The sequence below is a fragment of the Gossypium hirsutum genome, chromosome A05 (assembly GCF_007990345.1).
Source record: "Gossypium hirsutum isolate 1008001.06 chromosome A05, Gossypium_hirsutum_v2.1, whole genome shotgun sequence".
Classification (NCBI taxonomy): Eukaryota; Viridiplantae; Streptophyta; class Magnoliopsida; order Malvales; family Malvaceae; genus Gossypium; species Gossypium hirsutum.
The window spans coordinates 68,536,399-68,563,393 of NC_053428.1; the positions used below are offsets into that span (position 1 = coordinate 68,536,399).

General features: G+C 34.5%; 1 protein-coding gene across 1 annotated transcript; it reads left to right on the top strand.

Moving 5' to 3' along the window:
* Positions 1–21,597: 21,597 nt before the first annotated feature.
* LOC107960333 (small ubiquitin-related modifier 1) lies at positions 21,598–23,634 on the top strand. The gene is made up of 3 exons (XM_016896663.2): positions 21,598–21,926; positions 22,583–22,732; positions 23,445–23,634. Exons 1-3 carry the CDS (start codon positions 21,825–21,827, stop codon positions 23,538–23,540), a joined length of 348 nt encoding a protein of 115 aa, XP_016752152.1. The 5' UTR covers positions 21,598–21,824; the 3' UTR covers positions 23,541–23,634.
* The last annotated feature ends 3,361 nt before the right edge of the window (positions 23,635–26,995 follow it).

Below are 26,995 nucleotides of genomic sequence, written 5' to 3' on the forward strand. Positions count from 1 at the left end.
GGGAGAAATGTATCACAAAAAGAGCTGTAGTAAAGTGGTAAGGGTGACGCCACTAAGCTCCTAAAAAGGTGGCGTGTGGAGCATAGGGGAAGACATGGGATCGATTCCCTGTGTTGGCAAATAAGGTTATTTATTTTTATGAGCAGGAAGGGTAAGTGATAGAACCCAGGTGGATTCTGTTGGAGGAGTTTGAATTAGTCAAGTGCATGGATTAAGGAGTGATAAGGGGAGAGATTTTAGGGATGATGGAGAGATAAGGGGGAGTGTATCTAGGAGAGATTTTAGGAGATTTGAAATGGGGGAAGTGATGGCCGGCCAAGGGGAAGGTTAGTGTAAATTCGGCTATTGGGTTTTAGGGTGGCATTTTCCTCTTTTGTTTTCTTTCTTTCTTCCCACTTGTGCCGATTTTTATCAAGCAATTCCTCTCTTTTCTCTTCCATTATTTCGTCCATAAACTCTTTACCCCCATTCTTCCTCTCTTTCATTTATAGTAAAAGCCGAACTCATCCTTCTTTTCATTGCTAACCGAATAGCAACAAGCCAAATCCCGAAGGAGGCAAAGGAAGTCGATTTCTCCATAAAGGTATACACTTGTTCTTTTTTTTTTTCTTTCGGCCGATTCATGTTATGTCAGAAGCCTTTCAACTCTTTTGTCAACACCCTTTTTGGTCCATAACCACTTCTTCTTCAGTGATCCAAAAGCCGAAAGCACAGCATCCTTGGGTGACTTGGTGGCTGATTCTTAGGATCCTTGTGGTGCGATTTTTGCTAGTGTTTTGAAGCTGGGACTGCATTGAATCGGAGTTGACATAGGATTGGAACCATTTGGGTAGGTGAACCTTGGTAAGTGCTCGTAGCTTTAATCAATTCGGTATTATAGAGGTTAAGAAAAGCCGAAACCCCTCTAGTTTAGGGAGGTGGCCAAATCTGGGTATAGACTTTATGGGGTTCTTCTTTTAATATTTTTATGGTTTCTATAGTGAAGGAGCAGCAAGGCGTAGTGTCGATTTGGATTAGCTTGGATCACCGGAGTGGCTAGATCTTGTCATAAATCTCGGCAAAGGTATGGTGCCTAAGGCCATTATGGATGGTGGCCGAATGTGTAAGTGTTAATATTAGATGGTTCTTGGTTTGGTTCAATTATTGTGAGCTGATTTATTAAACGGTTGATTAAAGGAGAAATCATTTAGGAGATCTCATCGAGGAATATCGCAAAACAGGTGTGTAACGAACCCTTTTTCATAGCTTAAAGCGATAAACGCCAAAAAGCCGAAATGCCGAAATTCTGGCATTTCGAGGACTTGTGAGCAAGCGAACGCTCATTAGTTAGTTAGATTCATTGAGATGATGTTTAGGGACATTGGAAACGGTAAGAGCGCAATTTTTGGCATTCACGGTAAATTGGGCCTTGAGGGGCCGAAGTGGGGCCCAATGGGCTTTCGGGCCCATTTGTAAAAAAAATGGTAGAAAAGGAAAACCTGCTAAATTGCGCATCGAGACTAATAAAACCGTTATGGAATATAGGCTAAATGGGCCTAGATGACAAAATCGGCTAAGTAGGGCCCATTTGGGGTTTTAAGCCCAATAACTCGATTTCGCTAAAAATGGGCCAGAATCATTGTTTGCACCCATGAATTATTAGTAACCGTTAATGAACATGGAAACCCTAATTTTTGGTAAAATTACAAGATTACCCTTATAACATGAAAATGACCGTTTTGCCCCTAGGTAAAAATGACCATTATACCCCTAGGGTTTATATATGAATTTAATACATGGGATTTTGATAAACATGGTATGTATGATATGCACATGACATGTATGATATGCACATGATATGTATGATATGCACATGATGTATTCATAAATGCATTGGGTTGGGTTTTTATATGGATGGAGGAAGTGCAAAAGGGCTTATGCCCCAGTTATCAAAAGGGCTTATGCCCCAGTTATAAAAAGAGCTTATGCCCCAGTTACTAAAAGGGCTTATGCCCCAGTTATTAAAAGGGCTTATGCCCCAGTTATTAAAAGGGCTTTTGCCCCAGTTATTAAAAGAGGCTAGGCCTCCAGTTATATGATAAAGTAGCTATGCTGCCAGTGGAGAGTTATGGTTGGATGGGTTGAGTTATTCCCCACATGGTGTGTTGGTTGGTACGGGTGGAGAGTAGCGGATGGTGGGTCGAGTAGTCTCCCCAAATGGGCTTGCATTCATTTGTTTTTATTGACGATACATACGATATTGAAATGGGCCTATGGGCCATACCGTTTACAGTAAAAGGCTTCGGCCTAGTTATATGATTTATGAAAAGGCTACGGCCCAGTATATACATATTGAGATTGGACTTGGGCTAAGGCCCAGCAGGCTGATATTGATTTGGGCTCTGAAAGGGGCTTGTTGCACACTGAGTTTCCAAACTCACCCCCTTTCCTTAACCTTGCAGGTGAGCTTTGATGTGGGGACTTGGAGCCGGAGGGGATTCAGAGTGGCCACGGTGATCGCCTTTGGGCTTTTAAATAAGCATTGGTTTTCTTTAATTTTTCTTTAATTATTATTTATTCTTGGGTTGTAATAAGGCCATTTTAACTTTTTTTTTACTTCTTTTCGGGATTATTTTATTTTTAATAACTTTAAAATTGGTTGATAATTATTCAAATGGGCTAGACTTAGGACGTGATTTCAAAACGATACTTGATTTCAAAATATCACAACACCACGATTATTCGATTAATCAAAGAGGTCCACTTAAACAAATTTAAACTCGATATAACAAAGTGTGGCAATGGTTGTGGGCATGTCTAGGATTGGATCCAACTGAAGAGCTTGGTACTTAAGCAACCTTCATGGCTCACCTCCTCTGTCTTGGATACCTACCTGGTGCCCAGCTTCCATTCACTTTGTTAACTCAACAAGATATATGGTTTTTAAAACACTAAACCGAACATGGGTTTTCAACTCCAATGTGGCACGTCAGATTCGGCCATGACGTCTAGGCCAGGTTTGGGGTGTTACAGGGATTATGTTTTTGTTCAGTAATGCCTCATAACTCTAATCTGACGATGGATACGGGTTGGGGGTGTTACACATATCATGACATCTATTCAAAAACATTTCAACCACTCAATTCCATATTCAAACATACCAAATCATTATGCCAAAATCATCACAACTTATCTAATTTCCAAATGCATTTACTCATCAACTTATCCTCTATTTCATGACACCAATTGCACCATATCTCTATCTCAAAATCAAACCACAATAAGCCAATCTTCCAAGCATTAATAATCATCTACTAATTAACCAAATAACAATTATTTGGCTATATCAACAACTATGGAAAACATACCAAAATAAGCCAACATATAAGGCATTATATACATCACATACATATCACTTGTCAACATATAAATCAAGCCAACTCAAATGGCCATACACATCACCATTTACAAGCCAAATCTCATGGCTAATATCATGACTCATAACATACCAAAATGACACTAGCCTATACATGACATATACCATATATACAAAGCTCCAAAAGTACCAACAAGTAGTCGATAGTGTGATGATGGTTCCCGATGATCCTTGATGTCTGAGATAGCTTCGATAATCTATAAAACATGGAAAGAACACACAAAGTAAGCTTTAAAAGCTTAGCAAGCCATATAAAAATAAAGCTATCATATAAACCTTTGTATATCAATTCAATTATGCTAAACATAGCTAACCACACACAAATTCACAAACCTTTCTCATTGAACACACATTCAATATCTTAATCAAATTCATCATTTACTTCACTTCTCAACTCTCGTATGAATCTCGTACGTACCTGGGTCACTTAGCTCTTTCACATATTCTTTCTCAACTTGAATTTTCCCATTGAACCATTTGGAACCATTAAGGATACTCGGAAATCACATAAGCTCGAACAATGCCATATCCCAAATATGGTCTTACATGTTATCACATATCGACGCCACTGTCCCAGACAGGGTCTTACACGAAATCGAATAACGATGCCAATGTCCCAGACATGGTCTTACACGTATTCAAAATGCAATGCCAATGTCCCAGACATGGTATTACATGTAATCACATTTCGGTAACATAATGTCATGACATTCGTATTCTATACTATTCCTAAGGTTCACACAGGACTTTCAGATATCGTAACTTCATTGATTCTTATTCGTAAGTGCTTGTTCAACATTTATAACATTTCCATGACAAGTAAACACATGTAATTCAATTTAAAGACATTTACTAAATGTAACGCCCCGTACCCGACACCGTTTCCGGAGTCGAACACGAGGTGTTAACGGACTTAATTCATTAATTAAACAGCTCATACAATTCATTTTAAAATTTCCAAACAAGTTGGCTAACTGCATCACAATCGCTTTAAAAATCATATCTCGAGTTTCGAAACTCGAAATACAATTCCGTAAAGTTTTACTGAAACTAGACTCATATATATATCTACTAATTTTTTTCTAGAATTTTTGGTCAGGCCAATTAGTACAGTTTATTAATTAAAATCTCCCCTGTTTCAGGGTTTGACTACTCTGACCTCTGTGTATTATGAATCAGATATCTCCCTGTACAGAGCTTCAATGACTATGCTGTTTGTTTCTAATAAAACTAGACTCAATAAGGAATCTGTACATATAAAGCATGACTTCTAATTATCTTTGTAAAATTTATGGTGAATTTCCAAAGTCAGAATAGGGGATCCAGAAATCGCTCTGGCCCTGTTTCACAAAAATTTAAACATCTCATAAAATATAACTCATATACCTGTTTTGTTCCATCCATATGAAAATAGACTCATAATTATTAAATTCCATATTTTATTCACCATCTAATTGTATCTCTAATATTTTTAATGATTTTTCAAACTCACGTCACTGCTGCTGTCTGAATCTATTTTATGGTAAATTTTACCTATTTCATGGTTTCCATGGATTAGCTAGTAATTTGACATACATAACACCAAATATGATCATGATTAGCCATCCCAATGGCTAATCATTACCAAGCATTTCCATACTACTCAATAACCATATCATAAGACCATATATACAAAATGATTATAATGCTATACATGCCATACGCAAAATATACAAGCCATTATGCCAAGATGGTATACGGATAGTGTGAGCGAGCCTCCGACCGTTCCCGATTTCCGAGCTGGCTTTTCAAAACTACAAGGAATGAAAAGGAGGGAGTAAGCATAAATTCTTAGTAAGTTCACATGCAAATATCAAGTAACATAACTATATAAGCAAACATAAAACATCATTTGCATAATCATCACCGAGACATTCATATCACATTTTCATTTATCATCTTACCATATTGTTGTTATATCGATTTTTCAACCCGAGGGTTAAGTACATACCTGTTCAAAGTACCCATTTCACAACACTTACCAATACGTTCCTTTCATCTTGAGTATTCCTCCATTTCAGTAGAACTTTACCCGTTGAACACATCGGAATATAATTCGGATACATGGAAAGTTTGCACATAAGTGCCACATATGTAGCCAAGCTATTATGTAACCCGCCCATAAGCGAACTCGGACTCAACTCAACGAGCTCGGGCGTTCACATCCATAAGTGAACTCGGACTCAACTCAACGAGCTCGGATGCCTAGTTACATCTCACGAACTCGGACTCAACTCAACGAGTTCGGACGCTCGCATCCATAAGTGAACTCGAACTCAACTCAACGAGTTCGGATGCCCAAATATCCCAGTGACATGTCACTTGTATCCTAATCTATTCCTAAGGTTGAAACGGGCTTTTTTTCCTCGATCTCACATTTGCCGTCTTCCATGGAATATCGGAACCGATACTCGGTAGCAATTCATATTTATCAAGTAGTAAACATAATTTGCATATTACTCAACATTAACCACAAAGCATAATATTTCACGATTAAAAATCAACATATCATATAATTAACATTAATAACTTAAAAATAACATTTATGCTACATTATTTACACATGAACTTACCTCGTATGCGAAAATGGCTCCTTTTACCATTTCGTCCACAACTTGGTATTTTCCCCATTTTAGCCCGAATTTTAGTTTTCCTTGCTCTATCATTTAAAATATAGTCTAATTAGGACTCAAATTATTCAAATTGACCCTAAATCATATTTTGGAAAAATTACAATTTTGCCCCTAAACTTTTGCATATTTACACTTTTGCCCCAAAGCTCGTAAATTAAACTTTAGCCTATTTTCTTATGTTTTATGACATGCTGATCATTTTTCCCTTCTATGGCAACATCAAATTCTCACTCTAACATGTACTTATGACTATTAGGTATTTTTACTGATTAAGCCCTTTTGCTCGTTTTCACTTAAAACCGAGTAGCACAAGTTGTCTAACATAATTTAAAACCTCATATTCTATCATAAAACACCAAAATACACAAATTTCACCTATGGGTATTTTTCCAAATATAAACCCTAGGTTAAATTATTGCTAGCATAAGCTAAATCGAGCTACCGGGACTCCAAAAACGTAAAAATCATTAAAAACGAGACTAGAACGGACTTACAATCGAGCTTGGAAGCTTGAAAAACCCTAGCCATGGTTTCTCCTTGCTATATTCGGCCATGGGGTTGAAGATGAGCAAAATTGGCTTTTAATTTTGTATTTTAATTCATTTTACCCCTAAATGACCAAAATGCCCTTACTACTAAACTTTCCAAAAATTCCATCCATGTCCAATTTTTGTCCATAGACTTAGAAATTGGTAAAAATGCTATTTAAGACCTCCTAATTAATATTTCAAAACAATTTCATACTAGAAACTTCTAGAATGCAAGTTTTGCAAATTATTCGATTTAGTCCCTAATTTCAATTTAAGTACTTTATGCATAAAATTTCTTCACGAAATTTTCACACAATCATGCAATCATATCATAGACCTTAAAATAATCATAAAATAATTATTTATATCTCGGATTTTGTGGTCACGAAACCACTATTCCGACTAGGCCCAAAATTAGGATATTACAATTTGCATATGAACTTACCTCGTAGTCGGAATAGAGGGATTGGATCAACTATTCGATAACTTTTGATTTCCCTCGATCTAAATCCAATTTCTTTCATTCTTGATCTATATACATTCAAAATTAACTCTTTTACTCATCAACACATTCAATTTAGTCCACAAACACATATTTGGGAATTTTTTCACTTTAGCCCCTAAAGTTACACATTTATTCACTTTAATCCCTATTTTATAAATACATAAAATTCAAAAAATTCAATATAACCCATGCTTAGCTAAATTTTCCATAGGTCCCTAGAAGCCCATATTTTTCATTTATTTCACAATTTAACCCCTCAATTTACACTTTTGTCAATTTAATCCCTAATATGCATTTTTATTCAAAATCACTTTACAAAACATGTATATCAAACACCAAGCTTTCATATTTTATCTTCAAACATCCAAAAACACATGAATTCATCAATGGAAACTTTCAAAATCATCAACACTTTCAAAAATTTATGTATGGGCTAGCTAGTACTCAAAGCAACGATTACAAAAATATAGAAATCATCAAAAACCGAACAAATTTCATACCTCAATCAAGATAAACAATGGCTGAACCCTAAATGTTCTTCAAAGATTTTTTTTCTCATTAATATTCGGCCAAGAAAGATGAAATGAAGCTTAATTTTTATTACATTTTAATTTATATTAAGTTATTTAACATTTTACAAATTTAACCTTAATTAAAAGCCATTAATAAACATATAATGGATACCATTCATGTCAATTCTCACTATCCATGGTCTATTCACAATATAAGGACCCCACATTTAATAAACCATGGCAATTGAGCACTTTTAACATATAGTATGCCACTTTTTCATTTTACGCGATTTAGTCCTTTTTCTCAAATTGAGCTATTAAACTATAAAATTAACTTAAGAAATTTTCACACATATTCACATGCTGTAAACACCAAAAATAATATTAAAATAATTTTTTGACCTCAAATTTGTGGTTTCAAAATCACTGTTTTGATTTAGCTAAAATCGGGCTGTTACAGTACTAGACTTGGGGCTATGTAGGAAGCCCATAGGTCACCCACACGTCACCCTAATTTGTAATGAGATGGACTTAAGGGAGACGGTCGACCATAAATGTTGCAGTCTATAAAGAACAATTGTTCATAGTTGAAACAATTACCCGCATCAAAACTACCACCCTGGACAATTGTCATGGTCGAGTGGAATATGAACTCATGTACCTTCTTGTGAAATGTATGTTATTTTTTTTATCAATATATCGTATTCTCTTGTATTTTGAATATGAATATGTTATGTTAATACACAATTTATTTCATAGTTTTATGATTTCGAATCCAACCAATCTAATTCACAATTCAAACACATAGGCCCAATTCTAATTTCAACAACCACATTCACAATTCAAACACATATACTCAATTCCAATTTGAACAACCACATTCACAATAACTTTTTTCATTAAAAAATGGCACTTCATTAAAAATTGATGGTTACATGTATTTTTTCATAATTAAAAATAATCATGTTAACATTTATCAAAATTGATGGTTTGATGGAGTTGTTCAAGCGGTGTACCATTGTGGTGCCCTTCGTTGGAATAGGGGGCGTTCGCGATGATTAATGTTTGCCTCACTCAAAATTGTATTATCATCATCCATAGGTGAACCTTGGGGTGTATTGAACAAATTATAAGACAAATCATATGTTCCAAATGTGTAACATCCCGATTTAAAGCCTAGTCGGAACAGTGGTTTTGGGACAACAAAATTGCCTTAAGAAAATTTATTTTTATTATATTTTTATGGTCTAAAATTTCACGGGATGATTTCGTGAAAATTTCATTCAAAAATTTTTACGTTTGGGCACTCAATTTAGTCAAAAGGACTAAATCGTAAAAAGTGCAAAAGTTGAGTTCTACACGCTAAAAGTGTCCAATTGTTATCAAATTTTAAATTGGAGGTCCTTATATGGTAATCAGTCCATTGGTTAAGTTGATGGACAAAAATGGACATGGTTACGCATGTTTTCAAAGTTTTTCATTAAGGGCATTTTGGTCATTTAGTTATTCAAAATGAATTAAAAACAAAATTAAAAGCCAATTTTTTTCCATCTTCAACCACTTGGCTGAAAATTGCATGAAGAAACCATGGATAGGGTTTTTCAAGCTTCCAAGCTCGATTGTAAGTCCATTCTTGCCTCGTTTTTAATGATTTTTACGTTTTTGCAATCCCCATAATAAGATATATCTATTCTTACCATTAATTTGAGCTAGGGTTCATGTTTAAAAATTTACCCATGTGTGACATGCATGCATTTTGATGTCTAATGGTATAAAATGAGTGTTGGGAGTTAAATAAACGACTTTTACTAAGTGATTTTCGACGAAAATGTCCGAAAGGACCGTTTTGTAAAAGTTGTAAAAATGGAATAAATGAGTATTATGATGAGAATAGTAGTTTTCTATAGTTATGAAAATGGTTCGGATAGGCTTATAGAATGGGAAAATTAAATAAAAATCAATTTACGAGACTAGGGGCAAAAGTGTAATTTCGACAAAGTTTAGGGGAAAAAATGTAATTTTGCAAAAATATGATTTTTGAGTCAATTTGAATAATGTGAGTCCTAAATAAGCTATATTTGAAATAATAGATCAAGGAAATCAAGATTCAAGCTTAAATCGAGAAAGTACAAGTTTTGGACTAAAATGGTAATTTTGTTGTTTTTGTATTCGAGGTAAGTTCGTGTGATTTAATAAGCATATTATTCATGTTATTATTGTTATACATGAAATATATCTTGCTATGATTGATTGAATTTGGTGTTAATGGACATTTGATGGAAATTGACATTTTAAATGAAATGAATACGTTTGTATGAAAACTAGGTGATATGTTATTTTTGGTTGTATGGACTAATGCCCAAATAAACATGAAAATGTGTTGAATTTACATTGCATGATCATCTATGCATATTGATATACTTGATGAAAAGGAAAATCCCGGTTGAATAAAAAGGGATATCCGATGGATAAATCATTGTTTACATGACATGAGATCCTGCATATGTTGCAGAAAAGGATTTATCCCGGACAGGAAATCCGTTGATCTCAATATAGAAAGGATCTAACCCAGACGAGAATTCCTCAAGTGATCAAGCCTCCCGAAGAATATGGGTGCATTAAGGATTTAGCCCAGACGGGTAATCCGATTAAGGACTGAATTTAGCCTAGACTTGTAATTCAGATTCGAACTTATAAGAGTGCATGTCATTGTAAGGGATTTAACCTGGACTGGTAATCCCCACAACACTCTGTGAGTTATGATACAGGGGATTTAGCCTGGACTGGTAATCCTGCCGTAATGAGTGAGGTTCGTGGGAGTGCGTACTTGAAATGATCACTTGCATGACTTGACGATAAATGTGATATCCCACAAGATTCTGAGGAATTCAATGGGAATTAATATGAGAAATGGAATGGAAATACTTGAAATGATAAACTCATCTATGTTTAAATGATACTAGTATGATGTTTGTAACTGTCATGTTTAGGTGAGTGGTTGTGCTAAGAGATAGCACAGGTATGTACTCAAAACCCATGAGCATGTGTTTGCCATGTGAAATGAAATGGACTTGTGATAAGAGTGCAAATGAATGAGTGATATTTATGAGAATAATTTCTTTGACAAATTTGTGATGGTTATCATCATGTTGCACTAAGACAGATTAGTACAATACCAGCGGTCCGAATTTGAAAATCCACCAAAAATAGTGAAAATTGAGTTAGAGGCTTAGTAAGATTTGAAATTAAAGCTTATTGAATCTAGTTTTAGATAAAGGCAATGGTGTAAGCAAAGGAATCTCATATGAGGAGATATTTGAATTTTTGTGAAATAGGGTCAGAGTGATCTCGGACTCCCTTGTCTTTATTTTGTAAAATCATTAAAAAATTATACAAAAATTATTATGGGTTATAATTTATATGCTTAAAATAATTAATGAGTCTATTTTCAAGAAAAATAGATGGAAGCATCATTAGAGTCTTGTACTATAAGATAATTAATTTATAGTAAAGAGAGGTTAGAACTGCGAGACAGCGAAACAGGGGTAACTTTAAAGAATAAACTGTACTTATTAGCTGGACTAAAAATTCTGAAAATTTTAAGGTAAGAAGATATGTGAGTCTAGTTTTAGGATAAATTAACAGTTCTCAATTCGGAGTTCCGTAGCTCCGGATACTGATAATTTAGCAACTGTGACTCAGGAAAACAGCTTGACTAGACTTTGAATAAATAGAAAGAATTTTAAAAATAGCATGTTATCACATTGCTTATTATTTTTCATGCGAGCTTACTAAGCGTAAATCTTACTCCCTCCTTTCCATTTTCTTAGCATTTTCAGGTCGGCTTGGGATTGGAGATCGTCAGAGGCAGCATCATACTATCGAGACATCCTCGTTGGAATATTAATATATTTATGCTAGCGATTGAAAGTGAGTGGCATGTGTAGGGACTTAGTTTTATGATAGATGTTGTTATGACTAGACAAATGTATTGGCTTATAATGATTCATTTTATATATCCATGAGATGTAGCTTATAATGATTATGGCTTGTAAGCCTATTTATCCATGTTAAGCCCTAATATTCGTGATATGAATATGCTTGTTGAAAATGCATGTTGGTGTATAACATGTGTGTATGATGAATGCTTCATGACCAATCGAATCGATCATTGCTATGGGAAAATGCATGATATAGAGAAAAAAAAAGTTGATGATGTTGATTGAACTTGAATGCTCAAGGTCTAATGGCACAAGTGATAAGTGAATAATTCTAGATTATTAGTAAAGGTGGTGCAATAGTAAGGTTAATGGTCATGAATGTTTGCATCTAGACTTAATATTGCACGAGCATGCAAAATACGTGAATAATGACATGTTAATGTTAAGAGTATATCTTAATGAATGAGGTTAAATCATTAAAATGATGCCATGATATGTGTCCTTAATATATGTAATGAATTGTGGAAATTAGGGGTAACACAAAGGCTTGGAAAATAGCCTAAGTGTTAGTCACGCGAGCAGAGACACGGCCATGTGTCTCAGCAATGTGGAGGGCACAGTCTAGCACACGAGCGTATGGCTTGGTCGTGTGGTTCATTTGCGTGATGACATCATAGTCAGAGAGTTACACAGCCTGAGGACATGGGCGTATTGAAGACATACGGGCGTGTCCCTGTGTCCACACGAGCGTGTGGCTCCACTTTGTGGAAAAAATTTCATAAATTTTCCCAAACCTTCCAGAGTTCTCGATTTAGTCCCTAATCACTTTCATAGCACGCTTAAGGGCTCGTAGGCCCATATAAGGGACTTTAAGATATAAATTGAAAAGTTTTAAATTTGAAGGAAATTTATGGCCCGATTTGCATGATTGTTCGTGTTTAAGTCCGGTAATGCCTTGTATCATGTCCCAGCATCGGACACGGGTAGGGGGCATTACATTTAGTGGTATTAGAGTTATGGTTTAGTCGGTTCTCGGACTAACCTAACATGAATGAGAGTCTAGCTATACATGTCATCGATCCGTGATAGTGTGATGTCTTTCGGCGTGAATGAGAACCATCTTGTTTGGACAAAGGTACTCTCCAACTGAGCTACACCGACCATGTTAAATGTGATGCTAAGGTATTCGGGTAAAGTATGTCGTGATAAGCCTGGATTCAGAAAATTATGAATAAAAGTTCATGATATATGTGATAACATGTGAGATGAAAGTTTATGTTACGATGAGTACCTATGCTTGTTTGATGTTCATATGATATTGTGCACTTGACTTGTTTGATTAAGTGAATGTGATAAAAAAAATTCATAAAGGTATGAATAAAGGTTTACAATAGCATGTTACAGATAAAAATGTCATTGTCCCGATTGGACATTGAATGTTGATGGATTGCAATGACATCCATGAGTGAGATAAAGGGATATATTGTAATGAGTTTATCTATGTTTAATTGATAGCCCTATGATGTATATGACTGATTTTCTCGAGTGAACGTATGTATTTGAGTAACTCACCAACCTTATTGATAAAACGAATGTTCTGTATGCTTGTTTGAGTAAGTATGATTGGCAAACTCGCATAGCTTTAATAAATGTGCTAAATTGATTGAATCGAGTTATATTACTATAATGATGAAATAATTTCATATGTATATATGTATGAGAGACAAGTTAAAGATCTTATGACCCCACCCCTTACCAGGGTGGTGTTTATAAAGGATTTTACGATTTGTAGGATAAGCTCACAAGTGTGAAACCAAAGAGTTCAACTGTGGATCGATTATAAATATGGGCATAGTTTGAAAATGAATTGATAAGTAAAGATAGAACTAGAAAGATATCAGGTTGATTTAAAGATTATTCGGCTTATGAAATATTGTAATGATAAGATAAATTAACTTCGATAAACCGACTGATTCAGGTACGATGTCGAAAGAATGTGGTAACTAGAATTCTTTTGAACTTATTTTCTTCAATGAAAGAAATAATACGGGATTAGTGATGACAGAAATAATCGAAGGAATAATATTTGAAATGTATGACATTTGAGTGTAACAGCTTACAGTGAGTGGATTATGATTGTCTCTCTTGAGGTGCCCTAAGGATTTATTTGTTCTCGGAAGTGTTATTATGACTATCTATCTTCTGATAAATTGTTATTGTACGAGGATGTTTTCTAATCTTGATGTTTGATGAAGGCATTGATAACCTGATTGATTTATAATCGGTGTTGTTCCATTTCTCTCGAGTGTTCTGTTACATTTCATCTATTGAGACTTTATGAGAAAACACACATGATGCTATGATTCGGTTTCTTGTAATAGTTGATTTGCCCGATATGTATATGGAAGGTATATTCTTCTTGTTGCATCTATCTTTGGTGGTCAGAATGATATTTTCTTCTGGATTTCTTTATGTTGAATTTCTATAATCTGGATTTCTTCGTTATGGATTTCCTTATCTTGAACTATTGGTCATCTTTATCTCGTAACTTGTCGAACATGGCTTATAGTTAAAGTATGACCTTTAGATTCCAATATATATATCAAGTGTGATTATGCTTTTCATTTGATCATGGTAATCTGGTGATCTTAATATTTGGATGTCTCTAAATTTCTGTATAAGGATTTAACATTGGCAAAGGCTTAAGTGGTAAAATCTTCATTTTGTGAAATTAATGGCTTAATTCATGATTGGAAAAGTTTAGACAGATGAGAACATTGTTAACCGAAGCCTTTGAACTGGTCTAGTCTGTGTTGAGCAAATACTTTCTAATTTTCAGTGATGTATTGTTGTTTGAATGGTGATGTGTTTTAAGGCAACAAGGCAGGTGATAGCTTAAAGTATCTGATGTCATAGAGAGACCTGAGTTTGCTATAGTGCAAATGACTTGGGTATTAAAAGATGATGAGATAGTTATTGTATGATCCTTGTGTAAGAATATTTGAAATGTTAATAGGGTTAAAGCCGAGCATCAGGTTCTACCACAGTTATCTCTGCTAGTATTGACATTAGAATGGAAATAGAGAAAGTTAATATCGATTTTCTTGTCTGAATTATTCCTATCCATGAAAGAGGAAAGTGATATGTATCATGTTGTTAAATGTTTGACGAGATATGTAAACCATGCTGGTATGCACTGAATTTTCGCTCATCAGGTTCGAAGAATTTCGTGTCTTTATGAATGTTTGGCATCTTGAGATTCTAGTCTCCACTAATCAGATTGAGATCCGGGTTTCATATCATGATTTCTTAGGAAAGCCAGAGGAGGCTTTGAAATGAAACATAATTGAAAGTTGAATTGGCAAATAATCGGATTGTATGGAATTATAAAGAGTATGAGGGCAAGATGAACTGGCTAGTTTCACTATTGGAATTCGAAAAAGATTTAGGTATGAATGTATATGTAACATGATGGTATGGATCAGACTTTTGAATACATGAACTTTCTGATAGAGATTAAGTTGCAATGAAAGTGTTGTAAAGAGAAAACCGCTCATGATTATTGTTTGTGAAATTTAAAGAGATAGTAGTAAAAGTTCAGCCTTGAGTGAAAGTTCCTTGACATCAATTATAGGATTTAGGAATCGGAGTGAAAAACCAAAACCACTTTTCTGGTAAGATTTTCGGGTACGAAAATCCCTAAAGGGGGAGAAATGTAACATCCCGATTTAGGGCCTAATCGGAACAGTGGTTTCGGGACCACAAAATTGACGTAAGAAAATTTATTTTATTATATTTTTATGGTCTAAAATTTCATAGGATGATTTTTTGAAAATTTCGTTCGAAAATTTTGATGTTTGGCCACTCAATTTAGTCAAAAGGACTAAATCGTAAAAAGTGTAAAAGTTGAGTTCTACATGCTAAAGGTGTCCAATTGTTATGAAATTTTAAATTGGAGGTCCTTATATGGTAATTAGACCATTGGTTAAGTTGGTGGACAAAAATGGACATGGTTAGGCATGTTTTCGAAATTTTTCATTAAGGGCATTTTGGTTATTTAGTTATTAAAATGAATTAAAAACAAAATTAAAAGCTAAATTTTATCCATCTTCAACCCCTTGGCCGAAACTTGCATGGAGAAAACATGGCTAGGATTTTTCAAGCTTTCAAGCTCGATTGTAAGTTTGTTCTAGCCCTGTTTTTAATGATTTTTACATTTTCGCAATCCCCGTAACAAGATCTATCTATTTCTACCATTAATTTGAGCTAGGGTTCATGTTTAAAAATTTACCCATCTGTGACATGCATGAATTTTGATGTCTAATGGTAGAAAATGAGTGTTGGGTGCTAAATAAATGACTTTTACGAAGAGATTTTTGACGAAAACGTTCGAAATGACCGTTTTGTAAAAGTTGTAAAAATGGTATAAAAGGGTGTTATGATGAGAATTGTAATTTTCTATAGTTATGAAGATGATTGGGATAGGCTTATAGAATGGGAAAATTGAATAAAAATCATTTTACGAGCTTAGGGGAAAAAGTGTAATTTCGACAAAGTTTAAGGGAAAAATGTAATTTTGCAAAAATATGATTTTTGAGTCAATTTGAATAATGTGAGTCCTAAATAGGCTATATTTGAAATGATAGATCAAGGAAATCGAGATTCGGGCTTAAATCGAGAAAGTACAAGTTTGGACTAAAATGGTAATTTCACCGTTTCCGTATTCGAGGTAAGTTCGCGTGATTTAATAAGCATATTATTCATGTTATTATTGTTATACATGAAATATATCTTGTTATGATTGTAGTGAATTTGATGTTAATAGACATTTGATGGAAATTGACATTTTAAATTCAATAAATCAGTTTGTATGAAAACTAGGTGATATGTTATTTTTGGTTGTATGGACTAATGCCCAAATAAACATGAAAATGTGTTGAATTGAATGTACATTGCATGATCATCTATGCATATTGATATACTTGATGAAAAGAGAAAATCCCGGTTGAATAAAAAGGGATATATGATGGATAAATCATTGTTTACATGACATGAGATCCTGCATGTGTTGCAGAAAAGGATTTAGCCTGATCGGGTAATCCGTTAATCTCAATATAGAAAGGATCTAGCCCGGACGGGTGTTCCTCAAGTGATCGATCCTCCCGAAGAATATGGTTGCATTAAGGATTTATCCCGGACGGGTAATCCGATTAAGGACTGAATTTAGCCTGGACTGGTAATTCAGATCCGAACTTATGAGAGTGTATGTCATTGTAAGGGATTTAACATGGACTGATAATCCCGACAACACTCTGTGAGTTATGATACGGGGGATTTAGCCTGGACTGGTAATCCCACCATAATGAGTGAGGTTCGCTGGAGTGCGTACCTGAAATGATCGCTTGCATGACTTGATGATAAATGTGATATCCATCGAGATTCCGAGGAATTCAATGGGAATTAATATGAGAAATGGAATGGAAATACTTGAAATGATAAACTCATCTATGTTTAAATGATACTAGTATGATGTTTGTGATTGTCATGTTTAGATGAGTGGTTGTGCTAAGAGATAGCACAGATACGTACTCAAAACCCATGAGCATGTGTTTGCCATATGAAATGAAATGGGCTTGTGATAAGAGTGCAAATGAATGAGTGATATTTATGAGAATAATTTCTTTGACAAATTTGTGATAGCTATCATCATGCTGCACTAAGACAGATTAGTACAATACCAGCGGTCCTAATTTGAAAATCCACCAAAAATAGTGAAAATTGAGTTAAAGGCTTAGTAAGATATGAAATTAAAGCTTATTGAGTCTAGTTTTAGATAAAGGCAACGGTGTAAGCAAAGGAATATCATATGAGGAGATATTTGAATTTTTCTGAAATAGGGTCAGAGTGATCTGGGACTCCCCTATCTTAATTTTGGAAAATCATTAAAAAATTGTATAAAAATTATTATGGGTTATAATTTATATGCTTAAAATACTTAATTAGTCTATTTTAAAGGAAAATAGACAGAAGCATCATCTAAGTCTCGTAGTATGAGATAATTAATTTATAGTAAAGAGAGGTCGGAACTGCCAGACAGCAAAACAGGTGTAATTTTAAAGAATAAACTGTACTTATTGGCTAGAGCAAAAATTCTGAAAATTTTATGGTAAGAATATATATGAGTCTAGTTTCAGGAAAAATTAACCTTCTCAATTCAGAGTCTCATAGCTCCGGATACGAATAATTTAGTGACTGTGACTCAGGAAAACAGCTTGACTAGATTTTGAAAAAATAGAAAGAATTTTAAAAATAGCATGTTATCACATTGCATATTATTTTTCATGCGAGCTTACTAATTGTAAAGCTTCCTCCCTCCTTTCCATTCCCTTAGCATTTTCAAGTTGGCTCGGGGTTGGAGATCGTCGGAAGCAGCATCATACTATCGAGGCATCTCCGTTGGAATATTAATATATTTATGTTAGTGATTCCAAGTGAGTGGCATGTATAGGGACTTAGTTTTATGATAGATGTTGTTATGAGTAGCCAAATGTAGTGGCTTATAATGATTCGTTGTTTATAGCCATGAGATGTGGCTTATAATGATTATGGCTTGTAAGCCTATTTATCCATGTTAAGCCCTAATGTTTGTGATGTGGATATGCTTGTTGAAAATGCATGTTGGTGTATAACATGTGTGTATGATGAATACTTTATGACCAATCGAACCGGTCATTTCTATGAGAAAATGCATGATATAGAAAAAAAAAGATGATGATGTTGATTGAACTTGAATGCTTAAGGTCTAATGACACAAGTGATAAGTGAATAATTCTAGATTATTAGTAAATGTGGTGCAATAGTAAGGTTAATGGTCATGGATGTTTGCATCTAGATTTAATATTGCACGAGCATGCGAAATGCATGAATAATGACATGTTAATGTTAAGAATATATCTTAATGAAGGAGGTTAAATCATTAAAATGATAACATGATATGTGTCCTTGATATATGTAATGAATTGTAGAAATTAAGGGTAACACAAAGGCTTGGAAAATAGCCTAAGTGTTAGTCACATGAGCAGAGACACGGTCATGTGTCTCAGCCGTATGGAGGGCACAGTCTATGACACGAGCGTGTGGCTTAGCCTTGTGGTTCATTTTGCGTGATGACATCATAGTCAGAGAGTTACACAGCCTGAGGACATAGGCGTGTTGAAGACCCACGGGCGTGTGGCTCCGCTTTATGGAAAAAATTTCATAAATTTTCCCGAACCTTCCAAAGTTTTCGGTTTAGTCTCTAATCACTTTCATAGCATGCTTAAGGCCTCGTAGGCCCAAATAAGGGACTTTAATATAAAAATTTAAAAGTTTAAATTTGAACAAAATTTTATGGCCCAGTTTGCATAATTGTTTGTGTTTAAGTCCAGTAATGCCTCGTATCTTGTCACGGTGCCGGACACGGGTAGGGGGCGTTACAAAATGTTTTTCCTATAGAGGTCGGGTACTACAGTGGCGATGGGCTAAAGATATCAAACATCATTTATGACCCCGGTTGTTGATGATCAGAACTACAACCTGGCATCTCCGGCAAATATGCGTAGCTTGAACCCTTATGAACAAAACTATGTAAAGGTAACTCTAGATGGTAAGAACTACCGCCTGATTGTGAATATGACCTTACAGGTTCAGGCTAGGGCTCAGGCTCGGGTTGAAGAGTAGCAAGCAGATGGGCACGTCGTTCCTACATTTGTGCATGTGTGAAGGAGCTACCATTAACTCACCACCAAATAAATACAACCCATTGTCCATGTACCAATGTTGGTACTCGACGGATGGCATGAAATTTAAAAAACATATCCAACTGAGGCCTCCTATCCATCCGGGCGTTTCACAACGCAATATATTGTTGATTCTTTAATGCTTAATTCTTTGCATCTTTTCCCCTTTTGTTAATTTCATGGACATTGTCAAAAATTTGTGGAATGTTCAAAACATGTTGTTTACACCCGAATTATCACATAACTTGGTCCCCGTTGTACCACTCAACTGTTGAAAAATTAGTCACGAGTGTGTTTATGCACCACATGAATGCATGGGCTTGAACCGATGAAGGAATGACAATCGCAATGTCCGATGACATATATGACATCCATACGAACTGTACGATTAATAACATCGTTATAGTGACTTTGGTCAAAAAACATAACTAAAAAGGTAATTACATGATGCTATTATAATTTTATTTTAAAAAAATATTCACCCCTCCCTGGGGTATGCTTCAATCATCTGTTTGTAGATTACGAGGGTTTCAGACTTTCCGATATTGGGACAACTTAACCATCTAAAAATAAAGAAAACTTATTAGAACACATTTTCATAAAAAAAATATGTTGACCCAAGTTTTAAAATTTTTTTTACCTATTTACAAGTAGGAACCCATGTATTTGGTGACCCACTGATGCCAGAAATGGCATCCTGTACAATGCCCGGAACTGCAGTAGTACGAGGCACCCACATATAGCTTGTGTTTCGTGCTTTGTAGCCTGGAAAAACTAATGATACAACATTGCTAATAGTGCTGAGCCTCAAATGTACGAACAGGCAGCTTCCAAATCAAATAATAGGGGCAAATACATCAAGTGGACTTTGTTATTATTAGTGACCGATATAAGTACCCCTATTAGCTGTAGTATATACACCAAAAAAACGAACATCTTGTCTCACTCGGTGGCACTACTCGGTAAGGTTTCGAAACTTTTCTTTAACCAGGAAAATTTCAAACTCATAAATATAGCTTCACCATCCCCAGGCGAGCATCCAAGTAAGTCATAGCAAAGTGTCGCAGGTTCGAACACTTTACTTGAAACCCTCACCACATAATCGTTAATTGGGAGCCTGAGTTGTAGTGCAACATCTTCTAAGGTGATGGTGCACTCCTCGTACTACAAATGAAATGTGTGCATCTTTGGACGCTACCGCTCAACCAAGGTGGTTATTAAGTCCTCCCTCAGCCCTAACATCCTGATCAATGTCATTGATCCAAACTCGACAAAATCCAAAATTGGCATAATCCGTTTGTCCGGTTGGTAGCTTAGACCATGGACACATGCCCTCAAAACGCGATACTCACCCTAACTATATTATAAATATGAGGTGTCAATTTATAAGTATACCGATAAATAACAAAAAATAAATAATTTTTTTTATCGACACATTAATCATTATTATCATGTGGTTGTTGGCTATAATCTAAGGAATTCATTTTAATATATGCACAAACAAACAAATTTTAATAACCAATTAAACAAATACCACACCACTAATATTTAAAACATAAATTTAATATTGAAAGTTATATCTAAAATTTAATAAAATATAAAAACATTTTTTAAAATTAAAAAAAAACATACCTTAACACTAATCAAACTTTTTTTCTACTCTCTTCTCATCAAAAAAATCTCCAACACTACATTTTTTTCCTAGTATCTCACCGTGGGGAAGGGGGCCCTATAGATACTACAACATTTAAAATTAAAAAGTAAAGCTGGAAGGAAAAAAGGTTGAAATTGAAAACAAAGGGCATGCGAGCCCGTGACTGTCCTTTCAGTTTTCCTTTTTTTTTCAGATTTCAGCTTTTTCTTTCATTTGTTTTTCTTTTGACCGCGGTGTTAATAGGGTGTCGCGGCGGCGGTATTACTAAAAAATATATTTTTCTTTTCTTTTCTTTTCTTTTTAAATTTGATGTTTCTATAATTTTTTTAAATATTTTTAAAAAATATATACCAATAACATCAAAAAAATATTATTTTTAAATAATAACAATAGAATACTTGAGAAAAATATGGGTGATGTTATCGATATGTCAGACAATATTAAAGAAGCACTATAATAAATGTTTATTTTCATAAATAATTTGTGATTTACCTATTTTGATAATTATATTTTTTTTCATGTTATTGAGATGAAAAAGCCGAAAAATTTAAAATTTTAATATAAGAGAGAAAACATTTACCAAGTGGTTGGACAGTCAATTAATTTTCCCAAAACCAATGGGCGATTCTGTCAAAAGGAGTCGGAGGCGACAGATTATCAGTCAATAAACTGAAATTCGTTCCATTTTGAACTTTTTAGTGTCACAGAATCAAAATGTCAGTTTGCAAATCTTTTCTCTAAAATTTTCCTCCACTTCTTTAAAGCTCAATTGTGAACTTGAAATTTTTTAGGCGTCTCTTACTATTCTTAAAGCAAAATGCCTCGATCTGCTGCTGCTAGTAGCAGCGGCGGTGATGATAAAGCCTTAACAACTGCTGATGGTCAATCGCAGATAATCCAGGTTTGCGTGAAGAGTCAGGTGCATTTCTTGCTCCCATTCTTCTTTCTCACGTAGTTGTTCGAGCACCTTGTTTATTTCTAAGTGTTTCTTGATTTTACCTTCATGTGATTTGTCTGTTTTAATGTTTGTGTCTAGAAATTGAAACAACTTTTTGTCTTTCTGGGTTTTACGGGTTTCACGGAAAATATTGGATACGAGTACGGGGATGTCTCAGAAACAATGTATTCGGATGCCTTGTTTTCCAGTGTATATATATTGCTTGAACTTTCAAGTGAGTTTTTTAGATGTTCAGTGTGTCGAAATGGAAGCAACCTTGTCTTTCTGGGTTTTAAGTGTTTCATGAAAATATGGGATACGGGTAGTGTAAGTATTCCTATACCTGTTTTTGAGGTTACCTTGTTGTACTTTCAAGTTATTTTTTGAGATTTTTTATAGTGTGGAATTAGAAAGCAACTCTTTCTTCCCGGGTTTTACGAGTTTCATGGTAACGTGTGATCCTTGTTATGGGTTCTCAGTGGGTTTATTATGCTGGCGTTGCTCTTGGGTTGTAATCTGAATACATGAAAAAATATTATAACTTGTTAGGTGTAAATCTGCATATAACATTCGCACACGAATTCGAGTAATTGTTGCTTACTCTTTCTCACATTTGTCTGTGTTTGTGTGTTATGTAGGATGGGAATAAGGTAGTCTATAACATTAAGCGCCATGCGAAGTTAATCAAACTGATGCATGCTTACTGCAGAAAGAAGCAATTGGATATTCATACTGTGCGTTTTATTTATGAAGGTCATCGCGTTCCTGGGAAATACACGTCAGATCAGGTTTTTTTTTTTTTGCGTTAATCCGATTGTTCATTTATTTTTAATATATTTGTGTCTGATCTGACAATATATGTAGGTATGAATAACAGATATAATCTTTCAAATATATGATAAATCTTAGGAAAGAGGAGTGATACTCCTTCGGATTTCATGATCTGGCGTTACCCGGTATATATATATCTTGGAGGATTGCTTTTCCATACTCATGTTGATAGAAAAATGAAGAATCAGATTAATATATAGAAAACATGGCCTAAATAGTTTTGAGACTGTCAAGTTTATTATTATTTTTCGTAATATGCTCCGTAGTTGCATTTTTCTTGAAGTATCAGCATTGGTCACTCTTCTGATGCATATTCTAATATTGGCATATAAATATGATCTTCTAAAGGCGCTTTTAACACTTGAAAAAATTGAAAAAGTTTATTTTGAGCATAGGTTTTACATATACCTAAATTATACACTCACACTTGAGATCAAATAACATATCCAATATCCATGTTTGATGCGTACCAAACATTGGTACGACGGACGATACAATCCTTCAGGGTCCCTCCTTAAACACAAGTCTTAGAAAATATTGAACACCCATGTTTGACATATTCTATGTTCGACACTTGACACAGCAGAAAATAGATAGTTTTTACAATTATCTTAGCATTTGCATTGTGATTTATGGCTTTTTTAACTGTGGAATCTTATTATTATGTAGCTCAATTTGGAAGATGGTGCTGAAATTTGTTGCATGTTTCACCAATCGGGAGGTGGCGTCTGTAGTATGCCAAAGATTACTTCGGCTTTTATATGAACGATGCCTAGATTTAATTACTATGTCGAATATGTAAGTGAAACTATTCAGCAGGTTTCTATATTACAGATTTGCGAGTCAATTAGTCCTTGAATTAATGTGTATCTAACTTTGAAGTAACGAGGTAAAACTTTAAACATTAACCCTAAATGCTAAAAAATGTTGGGTTTTTTTTTATAAAAATAATATAAAAAATTAGTTAATTATGAAAATGACTTTTGAAGAAATTATTTATTAAAATGAACCATTTATTATGGTATTCATCGTTGCAACTTGACACATGGGTGACACCATTTTGTTTTAGCCAATCATCACGTAATTATCTATTTCAAGGAAAGATATTTTTATTGGTGTCATCAAATTAGGCAACACTCAAGTATGTATTGAGAAGAAACAAAAAAATAATTTTTTAATGGTGTAGTTGGTTTGTTCAGTGATGTTGATGATAATTTTAAGAAAAAAAACCAATGTCAAGAAAAAAAAAGTTGAGAATAAAAAAATATTTTTTAATTGGCATAGTTAATGTATCAAGTGACATTGGTAGTATTTTAAAAAAAAATGTATAAAAAAAAGGTTGAGTAGAAAAAATATATTTTTTAATTGATGTTGTCAAAATGTGAGGTGACATTAATGGTATTTAAAATAAATCCTGTTAAAGGGAGAAAAAAAGCTAAAAGGAAAAAATTTTTGTTTTTGATGTCATCAACTTGTCAGGTAGCATCTCTCTCTTTTTAAACTCCTTTGACCCATCCAAAAATTTGTTTTTGTTGAAGATACGAAAAAAATATGTAAAACCTTTTTGTTTGACAGGTTGATTGGTGAACTGTGGTGTTACTGAAAGGACTAAAATTGATACACAATAATAGGAAAAATCAAGGTTTCATTTCTTAAGTTATACAAAATATATGGTAGACAACGAATAGGTTATGATGTCCTATTAGCAAACTTTAATTTGTAACACAATCCAAAAGCAATAATATGAATACGTAATATCAATTATAAAATGAAATTTGATGTTCGGTGAAGCGTCACAACTGAACAACTTATACAAAAGCAAATTGGACAGGGGTGCGAACTAGATTCAACAAAGTACAAGAAAATAAAATTATAAGTTGGTCAAGCGTGCGAGCTGCTTCGATATGTACATATTACAAAAAAAAATGAATGGCTTACAATTGAGGCGGCAATATGGTTGAGTCCCTATTTGAAGTTTGCAATAACCTAAGATGCCTAAAAAATAAAATGAAGAAAAATGGGTAAATTCAAAATGAACTTGTGAGTTCCACAAACATATAACCTTCGAAACAAAAGTTAATTAAATTGACTTCGAAGCGGAAACTCTCAAACAAAATATGTACAACAAATCATACAAGCACGCTAACAATATATACACCAATTCAAGTTGCACACGTTCAACACGTCGAAAGTTACAAGATAGGAAACTAAACTTAGTGGAGGAACTAAACAGAACCAATTTGATATAGCGTACATAAAGCCACAACTCAAACGTTCCCTCCGTTCACACTTTACCGCAGCTCGCGTAATGACGCAACTCGTATTTGTCACAATTGGCGCCGTGACGCAATTCACATTTTGTCACAGCTCGCTCATTGACTTAGCTCATACATTATCATGGTTTTCTCATTTGCTATAGCTTGCACCTTGCTATAGTTCGCACAGTGATGCAGCTCGCATATCACCATAAACAAAACCAACTCACAAATATATATTTACTAGGTTGGCTCGCACATAACTACTTACATAGAGTTCGCATATAACTACCTTATAGGTCGGTTTAATATACTTTACAATAACCGTTCACATATTTTGTGCAATGACAATTCATGCATACAATATAATGACAATTTGCATATCCTTTGAAAAGATAGTTCACATATACATTACATTGATAGTTCGCATACTTTTTGAAAAGATAATTCACACATACATTACAGTGACAGTTCACATATTCTTTGAAAAGAGCTCTCACATAAACACTTCACTAAATTTCATTTGTAGCACCCCATCTTGCCAAAGCGAGTTGAGGTGCTACACTGAAACCAAACTTATACTCAGTTGAACTCTTGTTCAGTTTTCGACATATATTAAATGAGTTGGGGCGTTAACCCAAAATTTTCAAATGTCAAAACAATCAAAACATATATACGCCATATAATTTAAACATAACTGGTAATGAACTTTCAATGGAAGCCTTAAAATAAAATTGACAGATTGTTAGTTTTTCCACAAAATCCCAAAGACAACTTTGGCAGTAAACATTGTTTAAATCAATCTAGCATATACGATTAAAAGATAACTTCATAAAAACTAAACCAATCCCTCAAGGACAATATTCTTTTAAAATAGTGATAAAGAAGTAATTTATTATAGACCTTAGTTACACAACAGAACTTCACACCACTCTAAAAATATATGCATGTTACAAAATAAACAAAAGTAAACCTCACAACAATGGTTGCGCTTTCTGGCTAAGTCCCTTCTACAAGCCTTAATTCGAAGTACCATCTAGAAAAAAGGAAAGAAATGGAGTAAGTCCAAAAGAACTCAGTGAGCTCCATAATTATAAATGCTCAACCCTTTCCAGACAAAATACAAGAACATGAATAATATAACAAAATTTTTTATGGATACATACAATTTACTAAGTTGACACTCTATACGCAGATACATTTGGGCGTATACCTTCAACATAGATCAATGGCAGATACCTATCCTTGGCGGATAGTATCCCTAGGCGGACTCTAATATCGGGCGAATACCTCTCTTCTTTACTTTCAAAGAGAACACTTGACTTATCAGAACAAATACTTTCCTTTGGAAACACGATCTCTACCAGCACTTACCCTTTACATCTCAGACGTATAGTCAGAATGAATCTTACACACCTAATGAACTCACTTTCACTAGGGCAGATGTTATACACTAAGCACAACCACCCAACGAATACGCTATGTACGCAACATAGCCACATGATGAAGATTTACCACTTAACATGCAATATTATCAAACATCCCTATTTAACGTCTCCCTCTTATCTGCAAACCTACATAACATGCAATGCATCCAAAATTCACATTTTCTTACCCTTTTTGTTGACCTTCCTTGTGCTAACCTCAGATCCCATATTCACATAACAGAACATGTATCACACTCATTGCCATGGTTAACAACATGCGTGCTCGCCATGGTTAACAACTAACATCTCCTACCGAAGGCAACACCTATATTGCCAGACTGGTTAGTAACTAACATGCCCCACCGGAAATCTAGTACTCACCCCAATCTAGTTAGCAACTAACGTGCCCTACCAAAGACCCATCTTATTTTCCCATCTGGTTAGCAACTAGCATACCCTACCAGTGGTATATCATAATCGCCATTCTAGTTAGCAACTAGCATGCGCCACCATGTAACAACCTGGTTTTAGTTAAGTC

Bases quoted from the DNA above. Each gene is read 5' to 3' on its own strand.
- LOC107960333 (XM_016896663.2), top strand. From the start codon at position 21,825: ATGCCTCGATCTGCTGCTGCTAGTAGCAGCGGCGGTGATGATAAAGCC. The intron at 21,927-22,582 runs GTGCATTTCTTG...TGTGTTATGTAG, and splicing joins AGGTTTGCGTGAAGAGTCAG to GATGGGAATAAGGTAGTCTA. The intron at 22,733-23,444 runs GTTTTTTTTTTT...ATTATTATGTAG, and splicing joins GGAAATACACGTCAGATCAG to CTCAATTTGGAAGATGGTGC.